Source organism: Athene cunicularia (assembly GCF_003259725.1).
Source record: "Athene cunicularia isolate RWA chromosome 5 unlocalized genomic scaffold, athCun1 chr5_part1, whole genome shotgun sequence".
Classification (NCBI taxonomy): domain Eukaryota; kingdom Metazoa; phylum Chordata; class Aves; order Strigiformes; family Strigidae; genus Athene; species Athene cunicularia.
Window position 1 is genome coordinate 4,957,143 of NW_020799101.1, and position 18,871 is coordinate 4,976,013.

General features: G+C 44.3%; 1 protein-coding gene across 1 annotated transcript in view; it reads left to right on the forward strand.

Annotated features, from left to right (window-relative positions):
• The window catches only part of TMEM260 (transmembrane protein 260), a 32,317-nt gene that overhangs the window by 7,453 nt on the left and 5,993 nt on the right, over positions 1-18,871 (forward strand). The window contains exons 4-12 of the mRNA XM_026849200.1: positions 7,408-7,585; positions 9,924-10,037; positions 12,358-12,537; positions 14,943-14,983; positions 15,360-15,443; positions 15,812-15,929; positions 16,115-16,278; positions 17,403-17,574; positions 18,466-18,614. Of these exons, the coding sequence (XP_026705001.1) occupies positions 7,408-7,585; positions 9,924-10,037; positions 12,358-12,537; positions 14,943-14,983; positions 15,360-15,443; positions 15,812-15,929; positions 16,115-16,278; positions 17,403-17,574; positions 18,466-18,614 (1,200 nt within the window). The remainder of the gene's footprint in view (positions 1-7,407; positions 7,586-9,923; positions 10,038-12,357; positions 12,538-14,942; positions 14,984-15,359; positions 15,444-15,811; positions 15,930-16,114; positions 16,279-17,402; positions 17,575-18,465; positions 18,615-18,871) is intronic.

Below are 18,871 nucleotides of genomic sequence, written 5' to 3' on the forward strand. Positions count from 1 at the left end.
GTGCAAAAAATTATTAACCTAGAAAAAAATTTCCTTGAGAAACTTAATTACTACTGCTTATGAAAGGCTCCAACATGGATTTCTGAAACCGTACAATCCATGTACAAAACATGCAAAAGGAATTTGAGGTGTTGCATCTCTTCTCTGAGAGCAAGTTAAAGACAGAAGAAAATGTTACTGTGATCAAAAAGATGTATCCCATTATCTTTCCAACAGCAATAACAACAAATCAACTTCTGTTGCATTATCTCAGTGATATGCAGAAGAAGTGGTGTCTCCCCCCCCCCCCCCCCTTTTTTTTTTTTTCTGCGGCTGCATAATTTCTAATAAGGGGTTTTAACAAATGTCAGATTAGGAAAAGTTTCTGCAATTACAAAAAAACCCCAAACTTATAAAACATTTAAATAGCTAAAGTCGGTTCCTACCAAGGGTTGGGGTTTTTTGGTTGCTGGAAGTAGGCACCAGTTATTACGGGCGCTCAGGATAAAGGCGTACCTATTTTATAAGGATTGTGAATCAAATAATAAGTCTAACTAATAGACCCTTTCTGCTTGCAAAGACACTGTGAGAGAAGTTCTCTTTTATTTTAATGGCTGGAAGCACAGTTCTTACAACTCACTGCTGAGAAAGGTGTGAGTGTGGGTTGATATTTATTAAAGCAGCGCTGCTGTCTATGCATTTTATTGATCTGTCATGAGTTGTTGCACTCGTTGAACTGCTCTGGAATAGCTTGGCATGGAGGTGTTGAATTTAATTACCAAACTTTCTTGGGAAAGGGCTACTGCAGGCAGGTTCTGCTCCAGCATGGTGGTGGGCATCCAAAAGCGTTGAAGCTTTGAGGTGGGGAAGTCCCATTCCTCACTCCCCTGCCGAGCCCTTGTGGGAGACTTTTCCCATCCCCAGTGTCCAGACCCACCGAGGTCCCCGCTGCCATCCCGGGTCACCTTGCCACAGGAACAGCTTGATCCTTCCAGAAAGAGGAGCCAAAGTGGCATGGCCCCAGGACACAAGGGGTGGCATGCAAGATACCTCATGCACATGCTGGTGACATTCACTGGCCCATATTTACCAAGGGGTCAGGCAGAGAATATTATTCCATAGATGTGGTATCCTTACTGGACACGTCCAGCCCAGGAGGATGTATGCAACAGGGTGCAAAGACCAGCTCCCCTTAGCCAAAATCCTCACTCGTTCAATGTCCGGGCTGGGGCGTCCCCTTTTCAACTTGTGGTATTTCAAAAAAAGGAGTTTAAAAAAGGGGTCAAGTGGTGACAGTCCCTAGCTGGCTGTGAGGGTGCATCGAGCAGTTCAGTGCATGTGGGGGGTGGTGAGGATGCTGCTTGCTCACCCCCACCCCGAGACATCATGGGTCCGTGGGATGCTGAAGTCACGTGATGCTGAAAGCCATTTGATGCAAAGGACAGCAGTCAGTTATAACCAAAAAACCCATTTTGTTGGTTTGGTTTTGTTTTGTTTTGTTTTGTTTTTTAATGGTGGTCCTGCCCATTTGCTTGGGTTCTGTTCTCTCCGTGTGGCCATGAAGACTTAACCAGGACAGGCGAGCTAAGCTGTGCTCTCCTACCTCCTCCTCCAGCGCCGGGAGCAGAGGCTGCGGGCAAGGCTTAAGTGGCTATTCAGCTCCAGGTCCTTGAGGAAGAATAAAATCTGGTTTGCTATTCCCTGTAGTACCTGCGCTGGCTCTTCAGCGTTGAGAGCAAGAGAAACCGCCTTTTGTCCATTGAGTGTTTGTGACTAAGAGGCAGACAAACCCCAAGGGATTGGGGGTTTGGGGGATAATTATTATTACTTAGGTCCTAAACTCAGTTTGGATTTTTATTTGTGTTTTATTTTTAAATAGTTTTTCAGCATCAGTGCACATACACACTTAAAATTTATCTGTGGAAAGCTTGGTTGTTGTGTTGTCTAAGTCCCGTTCTTTTTAGCCTACATCAAAAAAATTTGCTTTTTCTATAAATCAAACAATCAAAACCTCTTAAGTTAAATTTAAAATGTTAAACCTTTAATGCACTAGTCTGTTATACCATGAAATAAAAATACATGAAGGGATATATCTTTGCTACTGCAAAGTGAAGTCACAGCATTGCAGAGGCAGAAGTTGCTGGTGATGTACCTGGAGCCTGTGCAAGTGTACAGGGAGCCACCGACATCAGGGTCATCATCTGCAGAGACTGAAATTTAAAAAAAAAAAATCCATTAAGTAGTTTATTAGTGGAGATTTTAAAAAGCGGGAGAGTTTTTTCTTATTCCCCTGACTAAAAAGTAAAAGATCCACAGCTCAGATCTGCTACCTGTAAAGTTTTGGAGGGAACAGAAGGCAGAAATAATCAGCTTATTGCAGTATGTACAGATAGGTGTTTCCAATGTTTAATACATCAGCTTCAAATATAAAATGTTCCAATTATCTTACTTCTTTATGAATCCAGTGCACTGAAGATTGCATTTAACAAAAACATTTTAATTAAATTCCAATTCCTATCCATATATAGCTTTATACCAATCATTTAATAAGTTCTTGCAAATTATTAAATATAAGTGTCTGCCATTACTTTCTAAATAAAAAGTAAAAATGCTGATTGAGTTCTTTGTTAGATGCATATAGATGTAACCTGTGGTCTTGACTAACTGAAAGTATTACCAAGCTTAGAGGAGAGGCTAAATTTTAAATCACAAACTAACATGTTTTAGTGATTGCCCACGAACGAGAAGCTAAAAACTATGATTGCAAAAGCAGATTAAAATGCCTAATTTCAGTTTTCACGATTGTTCCCGCAAACTCTTCATAAAAACCTGCAGCTAAAAAATTCCTGATTAAAGCAAGTTTCTACTGCCCATGTCCTTGGAGCTGAGGCCCAGCCATACATTCTTTCACTTGGGTGCCTGAAAGAGAAAACAAAATAATTTATTTATTTTTTCAGTCCTTTCCTTTTGCATTTAGGGATACCATGGGAAAATATTTCTCGCAAAGGACTGTGTGACCTCTTCTTTGCCGAGTGTTTCTGTCCCTTTTGAGTGCGTTTTCAGATGATGGGAATTTCTGCCCGTGTTCAGAAGGTTGTAGTTGGTTGACTGATAGGAAAGGACCTTCTTCCCACTTGTTTTGTCTTGATAAATGGCTCCATTTGGTTTGAGCAGGTCGTGTCCCAAACTAGTTATTCTGCAAAACCAAAAATGCAAGCTGTTCCCTTGGCTTTTCCTCCATGTAAGATAAACAAGCCTGGAAGGCAGCTTTTGTTCAAGCTCGGTGCTTCAATCCTTCTCGCAGTGGGCCTGGCGGTGATAGCTGTAATACCCCTGGGAGAAGTTATGAAGACTTTCCCACTGTTGCGTTGGCTGCAAATCTTTTCTTCTTTCATGAGCTGATTTCTGTGTGCTGAGGCTGTTCCAACAGCAGGGTGTAACTACTCTGAATGCTTTCTTCTAGGTGACACAGCTGCCTTCTCCAAGAGATAGTTCCTACCTAGCCCAAGCCTAGAATCCCTCCTCTACTAGACAGAGCTTTATAGCAGGGTTTTGCCAACCTTTTGATCTTTGTAAAGCCTCTCTTCTTGAGGGAGTCACTGCAAGGTAACTTTATGCCTATGCTGTGTTGACAGATGAACACTGACTGGATGGTTATTACCATTGCCATGGCTTCATTGTTGATAACCTCTTGATCCAGTTGTTCCAGTCATCTGTTCTTTCTCATACCGGTTTCAAAGACGGGGAAACATGCCGGCTTTGGGGGGAGCTGGGAGCTGCCCTCCTTGCTCCCCAGAATCAATGGAATAAAGCCCACCTAGATGTTGCTTTTACATGAGGCCAGTCGAGAATCCAGCTGTCATGGGTCTTTGTCATAGTTTTTGTAGCATCTCAACTATATTTCAAAAATGTATTCAAAGACAGAACCATGAGTAGAAGTCAAGTGAGGATAAATCTCTGCCGCTCTTTGCTCTGGAGCCGTGATGTGCTGTCAAAAGGAAGGACAGTGTTAAGCACCTAAAAGGTGTTTTCAGAAAAAAACTCAACTGTTTCCTTCTCCTGACCACGGTGTACCGGCAAGCCTCCAGCCAGTGCAGATGGAAGTGGACTCCAGGCTGGGTGGCCAAGACAGAAGGCTGTGTGCTTGCTTCTTGTCCAGCAAGGCTTCACTGCAGGAATTATTTGCAATGTCTGTCAGACCAGGTGTTTGATTTTGGTGAGGCATGTGTCTGTGTACAATGAGAAAACCCTTTCTTACCTTCCATGGAACAAATGGCTTCTTGGCCTTGTTCCCTCTCCATCTTGACACTGGCAACTGGATTGCTGAGTTGTTGCTGCAGTTATGGGAAGTCTCCTTCCTTTACCTCTCGTGTTAACTGTCTTCCAGTTTACTCTGTCTTAACCACATAAATGCTGTCTATGCCTGTAATTAAAAGAGCCATTATCTTTTGGCTTCCTAACGTCCTACTTCATTATGCAACGAGTCAGCAGCAGCATGTTCAGTTATAGATTGCACTGTCCTCCTTTGCAAATCTGTTCATCCTCTCTTGGCTTCAGGCTTCTTGACCTCAGGTCCAGAGCTCTGCTCCATCCCTTTGCTCTTTCAGTTCTTCTTGTCTGTTTTACTGTCATCTTTGTGCCTTTTCCATTCTTTCATCTCTTTATGTCTTACCTAATTAAGCCCCTACCCCTGTCTTTCCCACCTTGAAATTGTTCTTTGGTCTAAAGTACTGTAAGTGCCTGACCTGTGTTGTCCATGCCCGAGTTTCTTTGTCACCTCCTCGGACAGTGTGTGGGTTTGGGGGGCCCCTCTTGGTGCTAAGGCAAGAGAGACACGGCACAGTGTCACTCCATGCTGGAGAAGTCCAAGAGGCTGCCAGAGGGCAGAGTGCAGGGACGTCGATCAAAATGAGCAGTATAACCATGCTGGCCCAGCTGCAATGCAGGGTTGATATAATTTGGCCCTGGCATCATGCTGACATAGTTGCGTGGGATTCATTGCTGCTTGTCGTACTGGTGCTGATTTGCACTGTGACCTGTTGCATTGGGTGGACCTGCTGGGTTATGTTTTTTCTTCTGCCAGATGGTCTTCATCCTCATGTGGAAATACCTGCTCTGATAGCTTCCACTTCCAAGAGTGTTTCTTTCTGAATCAGCAAACTTGTAAATCCATCATTTCCATTACTGCTAAGAGAATCTGCAAAAAAACCTCTTTGTCTGCAGCTTGCGTTTCCCAAAGCTGCTGTCTTGATGTTCTTCAAGAATGCAACGCATTTCTCTTTGTTTTTTTTAGAGTCTGGTATGCTTGTAGGAGTTTATTGCTCTATGCATACAGCGTGCTTTCACAAAGTAAATTTAGCAGCCTGGCTTTCTCACGAGTTTCACAGGAAACTAAAGGCAACGTTTGCTCTGTTGACAAACAGATCTGTGGACCATGCTTAGTGCTGGATCCTGACCCTTCAGTGCTCGGTGAGCAGAAATGTCCTCTGCCCCGCATAGCTGGGATAAGTCTTCAAGCTTTGTGTTGAGTAGCTTTTGCTTAAGCCTTATTTCATAAAACTTGAATTGCAGGTTTGAGACTTTTTATCAAGAGAACGGGATTTCTTTCATCTCACTTGGACTCTAATGATACACTCGAGTCTTTTCTGGGAAAGACAAAGAGAACTGGTAAATGATTGGGACATTTGCCTAAAATGCTGCTTTTCATCTAAAGGTTTTCAGGAAGGTTGTTTTACCTTTTTTTTACTTTATTTCCCTGCAAGAATTTCAAAGGGATTTACAAAGTTATTTTGTTATAACTAAAAGTTTGTGCTGTTTAAAGCGTTTAGTCAAAACTTAGGGATGTTGTGTAGTGGGATTTGTGTATCGGGGGATCTCTCAGTTTTTAACTACATATGGCCCTGCTGCCTTTTCCTGGTATTTTTCTTAAGGAGCAGAAACCACTCCTAACTTGATTCTTCATCACATCTCTTCTTTTTCTGTTCAGGTGCCACATCTTTCTAGTTACAGGGAGGAGGAGAGCATAGCCAGAGCCCTTGAGGCTGAGAACCTTGCCAGACAGATTGTGTGTGTCCCACCTCTTCCTTGGAGGAGAAAGAAAGCATAACCAAGGAGAGGAGCCCTTGCTAGAGAGTATTCTGCCACAGCTCCCTCGTCTCTGTTCATAGAGGCTGTAGGTTTTGATTCCTTGGTCTCCAGTTATCTCAGAGTTACGTGAGGAACCCCATAAGCAAGTTCTACGTGGACATCCACTCTCCAATCCCTGATGGGCAGAACAAGCCACCTGGGGATTTTGGCTGTGCTAGAGCATATGGCCAGTATTTAGGAGCAAATTACACAAGTAGATTAATGAAGAAGTTGGCTAGGTTATCATCGTTTTGCTTTAAACATTCTGGAAACACTGGGACTAAATGGAAGTGTGCGTACCTGGGGTGGAACTAGAAAAATACCCAATTTGTGGTAGAGCCTGACCTAGTCTCACGGTGGGATGGTGAATTTCTGGAGAGGAGCTTTGATCATAACCGTAGCTATTTCTGTCTTTGGATAAGGCTGAATTGAGCTGCTTGTGGTGCCCTATGTGGCATCTTTTCAGGGCGACTCCCCAAAGGGGAGACCTTCCAGACGGGCAGAGCCAGAGCTGCCCCTGACGTGACTGGGTGGGAAGAGCCACTATTGCAGAATGGGAGGAATAGGTTTCCTGGGCTAAATCCCACCTCGTGGGCTCCCCGTGCCGGCTGCAGCTTTCAGCCGAGTTGGGCAAGTGGCTCTGTGGGGAGCTTGTGCCGTAATCCCATCCGGGAGTCGCAGAGCTGCCCAGCTTTTGGGCTCGCAGCCATCTCAATGGCGGGTCCATCATCTGCTCCCTCCCGCTGCCTGGAGCTAACACCCATTTTCCCCACTCCTGACCCTGACCCTCCTGGGCACCTCTCCCTGCTGGGACCACAATCCTCACCCACCCCCAAGACACTAAACACCCTCCCAGGAAAGCTCTGCTAATGCTGTCCATCATGAATAGCTCTAATCCACTCTTTATTGAGTGCCTTGATGAATTTAAGGCTGTACTGGAGAGCATCCCAGTAGAGGCATGACTCCTTGGCTCGGCATACCGTGACCCGCTGGACCATCACTCAGCAGGGTTTCTGAACCAAATTCCATACTGGAAGTTTTTCATGGGGCTTGCAAGAAGAAGCGGGCTCTTTGGTGTTGGGTGGCTTGCAAATAGACGGGCTGGCTAACGCCTCCTCTTCCTAATTGCAATTCTTAGCAAAGAAATTATTAGGAAGATATTAACCATATAATGTTTTGGCAGGGTGCTGGGTGGCAGTCATCATTTCTGCTGCTACAGTGTGTTTATAAAAAAAAAAAAAAAGGACAATAAAGTAGGCTTTTTTGTTGGAAAAGAAGATTTCATGTTATCTGTGTTTGCAGGCTTTCTGGCTCATATGCTGGAGGAATCCTTGCTGCGGGGGTGTTTTCATTTTCTCGTCTAACATGGCAGTGGTCCATCGCGGCGGAGGTTTTTAGCTTAAACAATCTGTTTGTGGGGCTGCTGATGGCTCTCACCGCGCATTTTGAGGAGGCATCCACTGCAAAAGAGAGATCAAAGGTAAAACATCTCAAGGAAAGTGAAGAGTTCTTTAATTTTTTTCAATTATTTATCACACATCTGTTTAATTTCCTATTCATTTAGTGCTGATTTAGTTTTGTTGAAATAAAAAAGGCCAACTTTGGGGATCTCTTCAGCATGTGTACTGGGTGATGTCCATCCCTGACCTACCTGGATGTTCAAAAGTGCCAAACATTGAAAAACCTGTCCACTTGGCTTAAGGTTGAGTTGGAACCTGTTGGATGGGTTTGGGGTTGTTTAATACACACAGGGTGGAAACAGGAAAAGCAAAATCATTTTTATCTAAATGTTTTAGTGCAAAGTTTGGTTTCTTGCATCAAAGACTTAAACTAGGCTGTGGGTGTTCCAAGTTTTTGTTTTCAGAACTGATATTTTTCTTTGGGGTAAATAAATATATTTTACAGAAAACTTCATCTAGTCAGAAACCCAGGTTTCTACTGAAAACCAGAAACAACCGAATTTTCAGTCAGTTCTTTTGAAATTAAATGAACCCCTGAAATAATGGCATTGCTAAATGCAGAGACTTTAAATTTCATGCTATATTCTCTACTTTATAAACAGACTAAGCAGCCAAATGATGTTTTTACTCAGCAGTCTTCTACTTCTGTTTGCCTGAACATCTGATCTCTTCTCCTCTCACAGACTTGCCTGCTGTGACTCCTGTAAATTGTGTGAATAAAAGGATTTTTGTCAGGCTAGGCTAGAATTTCAGGAGTCTGCAGTGGTAGTTTACTCAGCTTCGTGAGTTCTCAAATAACATGTTTTATCAGTGGTTATAGAGACCTTTTTTCACCATTGAATTTTTTTTTCTTTACTGATGAGTACTGTCCCAAGATCCCTACAGCCTGAACTCCACAAAGATAGGGTTGGGCATTTCCCAACCTGCTTCCACATTTCACACGCCCAATTTCCAATGGGATTTTCAGCTGAGATTTTCACAAGCAGCTAAGGAGCTTCTTTCAGTGGTTTTTGGGTGTCTGGCATCCCATGCCTTGAAGAAGCCAGGCTGCCAATAGTAAGCTCACAGTCCTTTTCACAAGTCAGACAGTTGTGCAAACATCTTCAGGGTGTCCTTGGAGTTCATCAATATACTTGAAAAATTACTGAGGTTGGTCTGAGTCCCACAGGGCAGCTCTGAAGCCCACAAATGTTTTTCAGAAGTTATGGCGGGTGTTTCCATGGCAAGGCACCGTTCAACAGTGAACGCTGGGCATCCAATTAAAAATTGCTGGGTGATGCCATCACCACACCAAGGCAAGTGTTTGCATCTCACACACCATCCTCACCGGTGACTGAAATAAGGAGGGGCGAAGCTCTGATGAGAGATGGACGTGCTGGGGAGGTGAGGATGGGTTGTCACCTCATGTCCAACAATGTCTGTGGGATTCTGTTGGCTTTTTGCCCACCGAGGAGCTGCCCTGAGGCATGTCTTCAGGTTGTGACATGGACCACGTGGGCAGTGATGGTGAAGGAGGAGGCAAATTCAGAGGAGGAGCAGTGGGCAGTGGTGCACGTGGCACTGACACAGGGTTTCTGTGTGGAGTTCTCTTGTAGCCTTGTCCTCCCCTACTGAACAAAGAGAACTGAGCACTGGTCTGATGGTGATGGGGCAGAGCAGAGCATATGGCAGTGTGGGGCAGAGAGAGGCTTTCCTTATCATCAGCCAGGGCTGGCCATGGTGCCAATAACGAACTCGTGAATAAACCTCAGTGAGTACCAGAAATACCCTGCACCATGCTGCATACATTACCTGTTTTATCAGAAAACTCTTTCAAAGATGCTTGAAAATGAGCTTTCAGACTAATGAGGGATACCACATTTACTTCCCTTAGGAAGTTTATGTAGCCCTGACTTTAGCCCTCTGTGCCTGAAGAAGAGGAAAAAAAATCATTGCTGTTATCTAAAATGAGATCTCTGTACATAATGGCATTATTTTAGGGTATGGCTTCTGAAAACTGCATCATTTGGGTGTTAACTGCCGGGCAGTCTCCCCTGTGCAGCAGGGGTTCAAGAACTGGACCCCACTGCATTGTTATGACATGATGATGCTCCAGGTGTTCTTTGTATACATGGAGACACAGCTGTTGTGCTGAACGCTTCTTAAATAATGTTTTCCATTAAACAAATGAAATCTCCCTGTAAATAATCAAAAATAACCTGTGTTATCCATGTTACATTTGACGGGTACTCACTTATGTATTTTGCCTTTCTCCTGTAAGCGTGCTGTGGGCTACACTGAAGCTATTTTGGTCTCTGGATGATTTGCAAACTGTAAAGAGTAATTGTGAATGTGTTTGGGTTTTTTTTCTCCTTTCAGATCTCTAAACTTGGTGCCTTTTGCTGTGGCCTCAGTCTGTGCAATCAGCACACTATAGTGCTTTATATCGCATGTATTGTGCCTTGGGTTCTCTGTCGGCTTTTCACAAAGACGGTACGTATTTTGCTGACCTGTGCCTGTATTTTTGTAAGGCAGTGAATGATTCTTCTTTTCAAGCACTTGCAACATTTTCACGTTGATGTACAAACAGGGACAGTCAGTGGTTTGTCTAAACTAGCCACTCATAACCCATTGAAGTCACAGTCCATCAGTCTGACCCCAGAGCTGATCACTCTGTGACATTGTGACACTGATCACCGTTTAGGGGCTTTACTCACACCAGCAATCTGTGACCTGCCCCTGTCTCCTGGCACAGGAGTGCTCTGCCCCAGCTGCTTGCAAATACCCTGTGAGCAGCCACAAGACCAATACTGAGAGCTAAAAACTGCTCAGTGTGTTCAAGACCTACCAAACAGGAAAGCGGATAAATATCTGTCGGTGAGAAGTCACGGGCATAAGCAGTCTCTGTGCGCTGCTTCTCCTGGCTGGTGGCACTGGCTTTCTCATGCTGGCAGCTCATCTGGGGATGAATTTCTGTGTGTTGATTCCCTGGTGGTAGCAAACAAAAGCTGCGTCTGCTCGTTGCAGAGCATCTTGCAACTGCTGTTTGATAGTTGAAGGTGCAGCAAGAATCAGCAGCGCGGAAACAAGGGTGCAGATGCTTGTCTCTAGGGAAAAGTCCTCTTCAGCATCTCCTTGAGATGTGCCTCCAGGTCTGACGAAGCAAGGACAAGAGATCAGCTCTCAGGTGGAAAAGACCAAAAGAAGGCTGACCTTCAGGGAAACAGCAAGGCCCTCATCTGGTCCAATATGTGCCTTTCGTCTCCTGCCAGAGATCCCATTCTTAAGATGTCCCTCTTCTATTAAGATTGCTAGTTGTGGAGGAAGGTGAAAACACCTTTTAGCATGCCTGGCTTATGAAGGTGGTGTGCATCTGCCTGGACAAGGCTCACGGGTGACGTTCAGGGGCCCTGAAATGCTCTTGTCTCCTGTAGGTGATCTGTGAGACTCTGCATCAGGCTGGATGTAGAGAAGTTGTGGAAATTCTCCTTTGCCCTGAAACAGCTGCACCTCACAACGATGCAGGTGCTCCGATCGCTTTGCGAGTGGCCTTGAGAAGCCTCCACCTACTCACCCCCTCTCTCTTTTTTGCCCCCCTGAAGCTGACGGTGGGCAGGTTTCTCCTGCCTGTGTTTTTCCACCCTCAGCCTCATAAATCAGGTGTGGTTCTGAGTTATGGCACAGGGTATAACTAAGCCTGGAGCGAAGCATGTGAGCTGCAAGAGATAAGATGTAACTCAGACAAGCTTGATCCAAAATCTGTTCAGCGTCTCCAGCAAACCTATTTCTGACTATGTATTTCCTTTTAACACAATGAAGACTCACTTGTACAATATATTTGTGTTCTTTAAACAGATGTGTTGGATTTTATTTTTTTTTTTAACTAGGGAGGTCCAGAGAGACCTCTGTGATTTCCAGCAAGGACAATCCTGTGCCAATAGAATATTCCTGGGAAATACTTTAGACAACCCAGCGGTGCCTGCTGCAGAAAACCACCTAATAAGAAGCATATTTGATGGAAATCAGTGCCTTATTAAGTACAAAAGAGCCAGCATTCTTCTGAAGGAATTCTGGCCACCACCATTATCAAGTTACTTTTTGTGTTCTGTAGATCCTCACTCTGAGTGGTGCCTCTTCCCCATAACCCCAACTGCTGAAGAAGTGCTTTGATTGACAGGGCAGTGGCTAACGATAAAGCAAGCGTGCAGTATTCTAGGGTGGGATTTTCCAAAGCACTTAAAGGAGTTAGGCACAGAAGTCCCTTTGAAAGTCGTGTCTTCCTGACCCCTTAGGCAGTCTTGAAAATCCCACCCCAAAAGTTGGCCTATCCAATTTAGCCAGTGTAATCACGATAAGTAAATGGCAAAACTGACTCCTGATGATGGTGATGATGTGTGTAGTTGTACTAGAGCAGCATTTTTTTAATTTTTTTTTTGCCAGATGGAATACCAGCCAACTCTTAATCGCTGCAAAGTGGGTTATCTCAGCCTTGCAGTGCTTCAGCCATCTATGCATGTCATGCCATGATTTAAATGTGAAAGATGCAATGAGTATGATACTCATGAGTCCTAGCTAATATTATTTGCTTCACTTAAATTTCACCCTGCCATGCAAAGGAGATCAGTTTGATGCAGTTTCCTAGTAATCCACAAAATCGTAAGGTTTAACATAGCATTTTGTAGGGACTTACTATAAATTGAGAGATCAGCTCTGTGTAAATATATTTGATGTTTTTTCTTTATCTGTTCTTGAAGTTCCAGCGTGATTAAACTAAAATAAACATTGTTATGCAATATGACATATTTTGGTGCAGGAATTGTCCCTAGGCCATTTGCTGAAGTTGGGTTTATGCTTCTTGGCTGGTTTGCTGCCTTATCTCTATCTGCCGGTGTCATCCTACCTCAATCAAGCCCGTTGGACATGGGGAGACCAGACGACTTTGCAAGGATTTTTGACCCACTTTCTCAGGGAAGAATATGGGACATTCAATCTGGTAAATAAGGGTCATTTTCAAAATTACTTTCTTTTAACTTATGAAACAGCAGAACTTTTCTGTTTGTGCTGATTAATGGCTTGCAGGGGAAGAAATAACGTTTTCATTTTTAAAAATGTATTTCTGATTTTGACCTTCTGATCTGTCAGGTTTTCTGGGAATAGATTACATTGCTGGAAAGCAAAGAAATATTTCTTTGCCTTTACGGGGTGAGCCATGTTATTTACTGGGAGCTGCACAGGTGTCTTGTATTTGTAAGACCCCAAAGAGCAACCTGTGCTAGAGGGATATGGTGACATCAGTTTTGTGTTTTCCTTGTTTTAAGAGAGATAGTTGACTTATTTTTTTATTTTAAATTCAGCTATTTGAAGAGGTTGCAAGCCGTTTTCATTGCTGTACCTTTAAAAAGATTCCTCTTAACTTCTTACTAATATTGAATTTAAATGAATGGGAGGTTTGAGGGATCGCAGAAACCTCTGCCTGGAGTTGCTGACAGGTCTGTGCTCTTGCCGAGGGAGGGAGGTATTACGCAGTTGCTTGCTGAGCATAGGGTTTGCATCTACCTCCTCCAACCCTGACTTAGAGGTTTGGCAATGGCCACCCAAGGAAAGCAAGCACCCAGCACCCCTTCTGTCCTTCCTGCTTCTGAGATTTCAGTGCAGAGGGCTGGGAAATCACACCACTGGGGGAAAAAAAGAGAAGAAGGTGTGGTTTACATATTTTGTTGCTCCTTGGGGTCCTGAAGCCTCACATCCTCAGAAATTAAGCCCCTGCGTCCAGCCAATGTGATGCAGTGAGCACCGTTGCCGTTCCATTACAGCCTTCTCAGAGAGCCGTGTGGCTGTAGGCTCTGAGGCAAAAGACTTGATAATTCCTGCTGCTGCCTCTTAATCTTTCCAAAACTCCTACAGAGATAAGATCCACCCTCTGAGATTTCCCCTGTTGTCCTGTTCCCAGCCATCTCCTCAGAATGAGACTCCATTGGGCAGAGCAATACCAAGGCATGCAAATCCCTTAACTCCTTTCTCCATCAAATGTGATGAATTCAAGTTGATGTTCAGGAGGCTTAGGGATGGACTGCTTGTAATCCTACACCACAAATCACATTTGCGATGAACTTGTCTGAAGCAGGAACAATATACGCAGCAAAATCCAAGCATTTGGTCCTGCCGTCAGTTGGGCTAATGCCAGAGCCCTGCCTGGATGGACAGACAGCCCTTGTGTCCCATGGCTCCGTTTTAAGGGCAGGCAGGGTCAAATAAAAACCGAGAAAAGACTCAGGAGAGGGTTTCACCTGTAAACCAAGGATCAAAGATGTCATCTCCTGCGAGGGATGTGTTTGAGGCCAGAAACCATCAGCTGCCATCAAGGTGGGGCTTTGCAAGAAGCAGAGAGGTAGCAGTGCTGCTTCAGGAGCTGTGGGCTTGCTCTGCATCCTCCAACCCTTATTTTTTTATTAAAACTATTCCATTTTCATTGCGATTAAATATTCCTTCCAAACCTCCTGGATCCATTTACCTTCTATTTTATCTGGTAGCCCCCACTTTTCCAACAAGCACCTAAGAAGGTAACTCCTCACCTCCAGCGAGCCTGTATTCTTTCCCAGTCGTGGATTGCAAATCTCTGCAGTACAAATTCTTGTGAATCTCATATAAATCTCACATAAATCTCATATAAATCTCATACAGCTCTGCCTTCGTCAGTGCAGAGGGGACAGGGGCAAGTCTGGTAAGCAAGCAGGTTGTCTTAGGCTGTGGGGAGATGTCCTAGAAAATAATTGCATTGTGCAGATATAGGACGAGAGGAAAAAGCCTCAAGTTGTGCCAGGGACTAGATTGGATATTGGGAAAAATTTCTTCACTGAAGGTGTTGTCAAGCACTGGAACAGGCTGCCCAGGGAAGTGGTGGAGTCACCATCCCTGGAGGTATTTAAAGGATGTCTAGATGTGGCACTGAGGTACGTGGTTTAGTGGTGACCTTGGCAGTGTTAGGTTAACTCTTGGACTCGATCTTAAAGGTGTTTTCCAACCTAAATGATGCTGTGATTCTGTGATGTAGCAGAGATCACAGCTAAACATATGATGTGCTCGAGTCACATGGTAATGGGTTGGTAGCACCTTAAAAAAATGCTTATCCAGGTGGTAAACCCTGCACAGTGGCATAATGTAAACCAAAAACATGGGAGAAAATTTTGCAATGAAGGTTTTAGTAGAATTTTTCTGTCTTTTTGTTATTTAAGCAATTCCTGTTCCCGGTGCCCACCTTGGGGTACCACCTGAAGGGGTTTTGAGGAGCCCTGTGTGCTCAGGGCTCTGCAAACAGAAAACAGAAAGACTTTTCCTTACGCCAGTGATACAGCAATCAGCGTGTGGGTTTCTCATGGATTTTCTTTCTTTTAAATCTAGGCCAAGTCCGAGACAGGATCCAGTATGAGAGAAATGCTGGTGTGAGTAAAATCTTGACTGTGCCTTTTAGTGGAGAGAAACCTGTTGCTGCTGCTGTCATTTGGGCCAAAGTAGCTCCTGTCCTGCCTTTCCTTGGCTTGGTCCAGAGCTGGGGTGGTGTGTGTCCAGTGCAGGGACAGCTCATATGTCTGTCTGTCTGTCTTCCTCATTGAATGAAAAATACTGGATCCCCCTTCCCAGTGATTTTCCATTTAAAATCCTGACGTGTAAACCAAGCTTGTTCCCATTTCTGGTTGACTTAATCACAGCAGAGCGGGAATGCATTATGTTGTGCTTATTCCCTGCTTCTCTTGACAGTTTAATTGAGTGCAAGGGGCAATCTGGGGATGACGCATCCATGCACTAATTTCTTTGCAGTTTTCAGCTGGCGCAGATGAAGTCAGAGCTCTCCCTTCCCATCCTCGCCCTGGCGCTCATGGCCTGTGTGAGCACAGCACTGCCGTAAGTTGGAGGAGAGTATTAGCTCCAACGTGCACTTTCTTACTGGCTGCATGGGCAGCTGTCTTTGCCTTCTGCTTGCTGGGGAGAAAAATTCAGCAATTGGCTGGGGTCCTCTATTAATTAAGAGCAAAATGTCCCTATTCCTGGTAACCCTGTGGCTTTGGAGATGGCAAGCTTAAAAATCTTGAAATCCTGATGGTTTTGTGCTTTGAAAACAGAAGTTTCATAAATTGCAAAGGTAAAGGCTCATCAGCTCCTTGTGTTAAATGCATTTAGGTATGCAGAGAGATGGTGGTTCTCAAGCACGTATAACTTACGTCTTCTTTTTTGTCATGCCACTAGAGTGCTACTTTTTTTTTTTTTTACAGGACAAAGCAGCAGAAATCACCTGTAATCTGGCTCTTCACTGGAATGCTCTGTCTTTATTCTCTTTTCTTTGCTTGGAGAGCAAATTTGGATATTACAAAACCTCTGTTTCTGGGTGTGGTAAGTTGAACTCCAAAAATTGCCCTGGCATGGTAATTTTTGGAAGAAGCCTTAAAACCACCTAATCAGGAGGAGGAGGAGGTGGTTGTTTTGAAGCTGAGTAAGGTGCAAAAATACAGTGACTTATTCTGTTTCCTTATAGCTGGGGAAATGGAAATAGGGTCTGTGGGATTTTTGTTTCCTAGGTGGAGCGATTCTGGCTGCAGAGCAGTGCCGTGGTGGCTGTGCTGGCGGGGCTGGGGCTCTCCTCGGTTGGAAACGCCGTGCTGGGGGGCAGCCGGGCGCTGCCGTGGCTGGAGTGGCTCTCTGCTCTTGCTCTTGTGGCTTCTCAAATATGGGCAAATTACAGGTAACAAATCCCCCGGGCACGTGTCGTGGTGCAGGCTCGTGGGGCTGCGGGGTGGCGTGCGGTAAATCCCCCACCCTGCTGCTGGGGGTTCTGTCCTTGACTTGGAGTGGGGAAGGCCCTTTTCACATCCCACCTAAGCTTGTGTGGTCACAGCCTGCGGGATTCCCTTGTTTGATTTCCCTCAGAATCACCAAGCACCAGTGCCAGGCTCTAAATGGGGGTATTATGTAGGTTGGAAGAGGAACACTGTGTAGATACATAAACTTCTTAGGAAAGGAACTCTTAAATCTGTGTTTTATTTCCTAAGTCTACAGAATTCATTTGACCTCAATAGTCACCTCCTTCCCTTGCTTTGCTTCATGAAACCTTGTGCCCTGAGGTTTTTCTTAGTTTTTTTCCTTTTTGAAGAGTTACATCTGTAGTGTAGGGCTTCCTTATCCCATAACCGTGCTGAAGGCTCTTTAGTGGCTTGGGTAGGAATCATTGTAGTGGTAAGGATGCTCAGGTAGAGGTTGACCAACGAAGTGTAGACTTTATACTCAGGAATCCTGCCTTTGCACACAGCTTTTCCCAAAGTCTGATCCACAGGTGAACCAGTCATAGCTTATGTCGTGAGCTGGTCATGGAGTGTCCTCTTCTTGAGTTCATACCTGGAGTGAGTGCACACACAACTGCGTAACGAAAAGGGTCTAATCTCAGGTCATGTAAATCTATTTCTGCCTGATGCTACAAAAACTTTTAATGCTTAATTAAAAGCATTAAAAGGATGAGGAGGGTTTCAAATGCTTTACAGAACCATCATACTGGCTCTTCCAGCACCAACTAGTAAGTCTTGAGGTTTAGCCCAAGAAAAAGTCAGAATTAAGGTGAAGGCATGCAATAAGTGTGTATTTTGGCAAAACTGTAGTGGCTCATGTCTCTGGTCCTGGTTTCTGGAGGACTGCAGTCTAAAGGCTTTGTTTTTGCATCTCTGTTTCCCTGCAAATGGAGATGATGCTTTCCAGCAAGATGTGGCCAGGGTGGACTTCCCCTGTGGATGTCTGTTGGATAAATTTGTTCTGAAGATATGCAAAGCCATGCTAATATCTGTTTTTAAGATACTGATTTTTATCTGTTCTCTTAAGCATTTGTGATCAGAGCAACAACTATGTTGTTGATGAGTTTGCAAGGAATTTGCTGTCCTCTATGCCGACGGGTGCAGTGATCTTGCTACGAGGAGACTTACCCGGGAATGCTCTTCGTTACGTTCACTATTGTGAAGGGATGAGGCCAGATATCACCTTAGTGGACCAGGAGGTAGGTTCAGAAATTAATATTAAAAGAGGCAACAGTCTGATTTAAGAACAGGAGGCAAATTTCAGTTGTTCCTTTCTCTCCTCAATGGGGACTTTTTGTTCCAATAAAACTCATCATGTAGAAATAAATAAAATGGATCTGTGAGTAGCTCTGGGATGCAGCATGTTTTGTAAGTCCCATTCAAGCCCAAAAAGTCAACAGGGAGGCAATAGCAGATAGAGAGAAGGGGAAGCAGAAGTCCTTCATCACAGCACATATCCAGATGTGGCCCAGGGCTGATGTTTGCCTTGCTGAGGAAGCTTTGTCCCCGCTCTTTCCTGCAGTTGCCCTGAAATACTGATGTTGGGGCAGCAGAAGACTTCTGGGAGCAGCCTGGAGGGCAGCAGGTCAGCAGTTGCCCCGTGGACAGTGCAAGCTTTGGGCTTTCTCTTAAGGGCTTTGCCATGTTGAGGCTTACTCCTCGCATCCCTTCTGTTATCTTGGTTCCCCCAAAGTTGGTTTTGCAGACGTCTGCCTCTATTTTTGACATTAAAATGGAGGTGCTGTGTGTTCCTGGGTGGTGTTTGAACTCTTTCCATTTTTTTTTCCTGAGAAATAGAAGGAAAAAAAGCCCCTACAGAAGGGGACACCTACACTTCCACTGCCACATCAGTCCTTGCACTTGCCTTTGCAACAAGAATTTGTGACCTGTTGGAAAGCCCAAAACCCACCCCCTCATATTTAACCACTGGTGATCTGGTCTGGTGGTGGGGTCCCGGGTCATTGCTGAAATGGGAGGTGACTTTACTGAACAAACAGAGTCATTACTCCTGCAGAAACCGTTTCTTCTGGATGTAAAATGGATGAAAACTTTGCTTCTTGTTTTAATTATGATAATATTTCTGGTAATAGATGATGACTTATGAATGGTATTTACCCAAGCTGGCAAAGCATTTACCTGGTGTTTATTTTCCTGGGAACCGGTGGAATCCTGTGGAAGGAGTATTACCCGATGGGACACTTGCTTTTAATCTCCATCGTTTCCTCAAAGTAAATAAACAGTAAGCATTTCTTTCATATGTAACAGCTTTCCTAAAATCTTCAACATTTTTTTTTTCTTGAAATTGTTTATGGAACAGCTTGGTACTGCATCCAAAAGACCAATTTTCTCCACTGACTTGCTCCCCGGTGGCAAGATTATTTTTGCAATTAAAGCAAATATCTATGCAGAAGTAACTCCATCCGGATATAATGTTGCTTGTTGTTTTGAGGTTGGCTTGCTTTTTAGGAAGGAAAAATAAGAAGGTGATCAGCAGAG